At 36.2% G+C, this 6,203-nt stretch overlaps 1 protein-coding gene across 2 annotated transcripts; it reads right to left on the bottom strand.

Moving 5' to 3' along the window:
* Nucleotides 1–515: 515 nt before the first annotated feature.
* LOC112276351 (pantoate--beta-alanine ligase) lies at nucleotides 516–3,551 on the bottom strand. Of its 2 annotated transcripts, XM_024507592.3 has the most exons (7): nucleotides 3,378–3,523; nucleotides 2,636–2,771; nucleotides 2,225–2,475; nucleotides 1,784–2,032; nucleotides 1,503–1,616; nucleotides 1,258–1,389; nucleotides 516–987 (listed from the first exon to the last, which is right to left on the bottom strand). In XM_024507592.3, the coding sequence occupies exons 3-7, from the start codon at nucleotides 2,471–2,473 to the stop codon at nucleotides 793–795; spliced, it is 939 nt and encodes a 312-aa protein (XP_024363360.1). In that variant the 5' UTR covers nucleotides 2,474–2,475; nucleotides 2,636–2,771; nucleotides 3,378–3,523; the 3' UTR covers nucleotides 516–792. The 2 variants fall into 2 exon arrangements, with proteins under 2 accessions (XP_024363360.1, XP_024363359.1); XM_024507591.3 differs by having other exon boundaries at nucleotides 2,225–2,771; nucleotides 3,378–3,551.
* Between the last annotated feature and the right edge of the window lie 2,652 nt (nucleotides 3,552–6,203).

Raw genomic sequence — 6,203 nt, forward strand, 5'->3', positions numbered from 1 at the left:
ATCTCGTAGACATGGCTTCCAAGACCTTCCTCTAGATCAACTGGATGAACTCTGCAATTCCAGTTAAGATCGTTTTGTACAGATTATTCATTATTCTTTGTAATTAATGTGCTGAAAAAAACGTGTTTTCACTTGCATCGTATGTCTCGGTGTTTTTCCTTTTTCCGCCTGGCTCTCCTGTGGTATAAATTTTTCTTACTTATCGCTTCATCGAGTTCGCCTCTGCAGACTTTTAGTCTAAGTTTGCGGCACATGCTTTGGCTCAGAATATGTCCTTCAAATCCCAATCATGCGATCTAAATTTGTGCTGAGAGGTTATGATATACATACCTTCAGTATTTGGCAAATTCTATGCAGATCCCCAGGTTGCTACGTAGTTCAGAATGTAAGTGTGACGGGGAAAACGAAACAGCAGACACAATTATCACAGGAATCTCTCCCATTGACAAACCTTAGGAATACTACACAATAGCTTCACGGTCCAAATAGGGAATGCAAAACGCTGGCTTCAGGAATAATTGTGAAAAAGGAATTTTATTTCAATTTGTTGTATACAATTCTCGAATTGAACAGTATGCAACTGAACCGTTCAATTCTACTGTGCCACATTTCTCTAAATAAACAACCACAGGAAAATTCAATTTTTTGTTTGTCAAATGGAAGGAACTGAAATCTGGTCAACAGCTCCATTGTTTGGCCAACGATTGCTTGTTGAACACCCAGACATGGGCTCTTTCAAGTTCGCAGCGGCATGTAGACAATAGAGCGGAAGTTCAATACACAGGATTTATCTCAAAAGAAGACAATCTCATGCCCAAGTTTAGGGCCTGGAGTTGGTTGTGGAGAAACTGGGTTACTCGGAGGTAGAGATGGGGGTTGAAGTTCCATGTTGTCCAGTAAGCGGACCGAACCAAACCGTGCGGCCACAGCAAACACCACTGGGAACTCGACAGTCTTCACCTCTTGTAGCGTTTCTTGGTCGACTATCTGTTCATTGAATTGCCAACGCAACCAATCCGCGGATTAGCACCTTTTTTCCAGTTCGGACGACATGGCAACTGAATGATTTGACGTGGAAGAATTCACATTGCAGATGACAAATATGTCTGGACAGCTCCTCACGTTGGCAGTCTCATGAATAACTTATGAAATAATGAAGATTCTTCAAAGGTTCAGAAAATGTGATTAAAAGCTGTTCAAAGAAGTCTTATTACTGCAAGAGTTCAAGGTGTGAGGGTTTAGGATTTGAATTGCTACCTTTGCATAGTCTACCGACCCTCCTGCAGATGTGATGGCCTTCAGTACTAGCTCTTCCAAGACCCTCGCGTCGGTTTCGCCAGATTTCACCGCTTCTTCTGCCTCTCGCAGCGACCGGCTGATTGAAAGAGACTAACCATGATTCCATCACGCAGCAACAAGAGGGTGAGTGGTTCTTTTGAAACAAGTTATGAGAACAGCGCATTCGGTCAAAAATTCACCATTTGATTGCAAGGAGAACTCACATTTTGCCGGTCAGTTGCAGACAGGCGGACGTTCCGAGAACTCATTGCAAGCCCATCCTCCTCCCGCGAAATTGGGCATCCAATAATTTCGACTGCGAAATCCAAGTCCCTTACCTGCACTTCACAGGAAACGACTCAACTCTCAATCTCATTGACTCCGTCGACGAGATTAAGAGCGGCGGCGTGCAGGTTCTTTGAAGGGTGGTACGCTGGAAGTGCTTGAAGGTCTAATCATATATAATTTGTCATGAACAATCTTAACATCCTTACTTGCTGCTTACCATCCGACGGATGACACGCCACTGTTGGTAGTCTTTCTTCCCAAAAATTGCAACGTCAGGTTCAATAATATTGAATAGCTTGGCAACGATCGTGGCAACTCCCCTGAAAAATATAGGCCTGTCGTTCCCACAGAGAGGCTTCTCCAGCCTCTCTACACGGATCCACGTCTCATGCCCAGAAAAGTTTTCAGTGGAAGAATCTCGATTGTAGAGATCAAATGGGTTGAAGACGACATTGACGTCAAGAGGCTGCTCTCCACCAGCCGCAGATGAATTTAGGATCCATTAGTTGCGATACATCAAGGTCTTTCACTAAACGACTAAACACTGACTTCCAAATTATGCAATGAGCAACTGCAGACTACGAGCCACGAAGGCGAAGTTAAATTGTAAAACGAAACACAGATTAGATTAGGAGCAGAGACTCGCAGATAGTAGTACCTTAAGCCTCTTAAGGTCGCCTTCAAAGTCCCGAGGGTAGGTGGACAGGTCTTCACCTGGTGCAAACTGTGCGGGGTTCACGTACACTGATACTACTACCTTTGTGGCATGCAGCTTGGCCTCCCGAACTAGAGATAAATGACCTTCGTGAAGATACCCCATCGTTGGTATGAAGGCGATGCGCTCTCCAGCCTTCCGTTGAGCGCGAGTCCAGTCTCGCATTGCTTGCTTCTCTCTGATAACCTCCATGGCTGCGGTGTTCTCAGAGTTCAGGTTCTTGTGCGCTGATTGGAAACCTTATGAATGATTCAAGCGCACGTAAACCAGAATTTTAAGGTCTTCAATTGATCAATCAGTCCCATCATCATACACCTTCAAGGCCTATTGCACAGTCAAGAAGGAGCACCAAACCTCAACGGCGAGCGTCTTCGACCACGGTGCCTTTCCAAAGAATTGGCATGTGGTCAAGATTTAGGGTTTGCAGTCAACCATTTGTCAACTTGTTCCCCCTCCAGATTGAAAATCGAGCTTGGGAATCTTCAAGGCCCTATCAAAAACATGAACTTCCATCAGCTAGAATACTTGTCGTTCTATTCACAAAAATAAGCTCCGCCTTACAATCAAACTGGATGTTCACATTTCTGCATTTCTTGTGGTTGAGCGGGGCATTGGTGAAGATTTCACATGAAAATGCAAGAAACGGCAATATACTGGACTAGAAATCATTGAAAACACAAGTCACTAGAGATTCAGAAGAACGAAAATCCTCCGACCTCAAAACTCGTAATTCACAAAATACTCAAAATCGCGATCACCTAGACCAGGAATGACCTCAGGAACAGCGAGCTAGTTACTCTTTGGTCGTCAGAGAATTTAAGAAGAAGTTACTTTCCGTCTATTAAAACAAAATCACGCAACCAACAGAAGTATCTACAAATTCAAAAAAAATGAAAATCAAAAAATGCAAGGAAGCTCTCCTCGCAAGTTGAAAAAAATGCACGCGTCATTCGTTGCTAAATAGAATTTCTCACATACAAACATGATAGAGAAATTCTCTGCAAATACTGGAAAATTCCAACCAAAAACTGAGAAAACAAATCCTGTCGCTGAGCTCGAAACTGCAATGAAAGAGGGAGGCATTGGAATATCTCACGATTCGCGTCTGCTTCCACACGCACTATGCTTCACCATCTTCTAAGTAGCGACTCGACAACGTTAAAAATCCTTGGAGATTCGCGGCATTCGCTCCCCAAATTTCACACAAAACCTTGCGATACGATCCCTCCAGGGCTGGCGGCGAGGAACGACAGTCTACACCTCGGCGCCCCCGATTTCTGAGGATGTTACCGAATCTTCGGCGTTCCTATCCTGACCTATCACCGTCGCTCACATATGGCCGCCCCTTTTCACGGACGCATTAAGCCGAAGGATAGCCTAATGCCATGGGGCTCTTTGATAGAACTAATTAGAACGTTTATTTTCTAATAGATTTACTTAACATTGTATAGAAATTATATAATAAAATATTTTTTAAAAATTAAATATTTAAGAATATGTAGTTGAAAATTTTATTCTATTAAAGATAATATTAATCATAAAGGATTTATATTCAATTAATTCAATATATTAATTTTTTTTCTTTAAAAATACCATTCAAATTTTTATGCATTATTAAGCTATTTTCTTTAAAATAATTTTAATTAAAATTTAATTTGGAGATGGTTGGTAGATTGGCCTACCTTCAAATGATTTGGCCAATGTGAAAGAATCCAATTACATTTATAAATAAAGATGGAGGATTATTGGACCAATACTTTATCTCTAGCATAGCATTAAATTTTTGATATTATAGTATTAGACATTAGTAAGATTTATCATCCAATGATTTACAAAAGATATAATTTTAACAATAATATAACTTGTATTTTTTTTGATTTGATGGAAAATAAAGTATTGTAATAGATGATATTATTATTAATGTAGAGATTGGCACTTTACTGTATCTACATAAGCTATCTAGATTTTTATAACAAGTAACCATGTATAAATGGTGCACTTGCAATTGAGACATCATTTGTAAAGTTTTTTATTTATTTTTATTTTTATTTTTTTTTGTTAGAAATTGGTAACAGAATGAGTTGTAATTTATGTGGTGTATCTTTTTTCATCGTGAAAGATTCAAGGGCTTTTCCAAGGATGTTGCAAGGGAGCCCTATTGTAGCAATGCAAAAATACTCCAAAAAATTGGCTTAAAAATTATAAAAGCAAAAAAAATAATCGTAATTTTTTTGGTGAATATTATTACTAAAGACATCATGTATAATTATAATCTATTAACAAATAGTCTTTAAGTTCTTACATAAGATATAATTTGATTATAATTACTTTAAGAGAAAAAAAGAATAATATCAGTTTATTATTAGCCTAAAAATCTTAACTATTGACTATTGGTATATGGTGTATGTATATTATTCAATGATTTATATAGATGATATATTTTTTATTTAATTTAAACTTGATTTAGGTTTTAGATAAGATAAGTGCCATGACAAATGTATAAAGCCAAGCTGGCTTCAGCATTGATTACATTTAGAGTAGGGCATTAGTTGAGACGGCCTCAAAATCATGTGCTATTGCCATGGATTTGGAGGTTTTTCATTGTTAGAGTATAGTTGTATATACCATATTTTTTTTGATGTCAACAAGTAAGCTCAACTCACATTAGTGTCATATACTTCAATCTTAAAGCAATCAATTGCATTTCATACATCATACAAGGGGTGGTAGTAGTATATATGAGAGAATGCTTAGAAGTTGTATATACAATGGTTTTATTGGATATGATTTTGAGGACTATGTAGTATTGGAAGTTTGAGTTTATTGCTACAATTATGAATTAATTGGGATCAAGGGAGTATTTGATGTTGCTCAATAGATTTAAGATCTTTTGGTTGGTAGACATTAACATGTATAGTTGGAATGTCCAAAGATGTTGGTTATCCTAATCCATGTGTTAAAGCATATGAATTGTAGCAATAACATGTATTTGGAAGCAAGTCTAATGCTTAGCAAAGTAAGAAGAATTGGATTTGGTGTTGGATGATGAAATTAATGTTAATTTTTGATAGAATTGCATTTTTGTGCTTTTGCAATAGATTTGTTTGATTTTCATATTGAAGAATCACATTGACAATATTTTGCTTATAGAATGTGTTAATATTATGTTCTCTAGATATAAAAAAATGTATGTTAAAGCTCACCTTCTTGCATAACCACTTGATTTTTTTTAGTGTCTTATAGGCAAAAAGAGATATTATATTTTTACATATAGAGCACTACAAATTTATACTTTGAGGCTTATTTTAATGTGTAAATTTTTAAAATCAAAAGATAAAAGGTAAAAAAAATATAAATAAATAAATAAAAAATAACATCATTCAATAATACAAAATTACATTAAGTCTTATTGAAACATCTATTATTCTTATTGATGATATGATATACAATTGGAGTTTCTTGAGGTTCTTCACGTGTGTTTGATAAGAAAGTTAAATGGCTTTATTTTTGATGAGGCTTACAAATTAGTCAATAAATAGGTTATGAAATAAAGTTTAATTATAAAAATAAAATAAAATAATATATATATATATATATATATATATATATATATATATATATGAGATATTAAATCAACATATCTTACTTTGATAATTTAATTTGTATAACTACTTCTCTTATTTATGGATTTGAAGTCTCTCTTGTATTACTTTGTGATGCCTTCAATTTTAAAGCCTTTTTAAGTACTTAATTCTAATACATACACCTTGAAAGACACATCTTCATTCAATACCATCTATCCCTCTTACTCTCTTGTATATACTATACGATATGATAAAAATAGATAAATGTGATAATATCTTATGAAAAGCTTCTTAGAAGCTTTATAGATATAAATGTGACTTAACACATGGTTGTAGAT

This window comes from Physcomitrium patens, chromosome 24 (assembly GCF_059467195.1).
Source record: "Physcomitrium patens ecotype Gransden chromosome 24, ASM5946719v1, whole genome shotgun sequence".
NCBI lineage: Eukaryota > Viridiplantae > Streptophyta > Bryopsida > Funariales > Funariaceae > Physcomitrium > Physcomitrium patens.

Excerpts from the sequence above, each read along its gene's own strand:
- LOC112276351 (XM_024507591.3), bottom strand. The coding sequence starts at position 2,473 with ATGGAGGTTATCAGAGAGAAGCAAGCAATGCGAGACTGGACTCGCGCT. Across the intron at positions 1,617-1,783 it reads GGCGTGTCATCCGTCGGATG|GTAAGGGACTTGGATTTCGC; the intron begins GTAAGCAGCAAG and ends TGTGAAGTGCAG. Across the intron at positions 1,390-1,502 it reads CTGCAACTGACCGGCAAAAT|TCTCTTTCAATCAGCCGGTC; the intron begins GTGAGTTCTCCT and ends AATCATGGTTAG.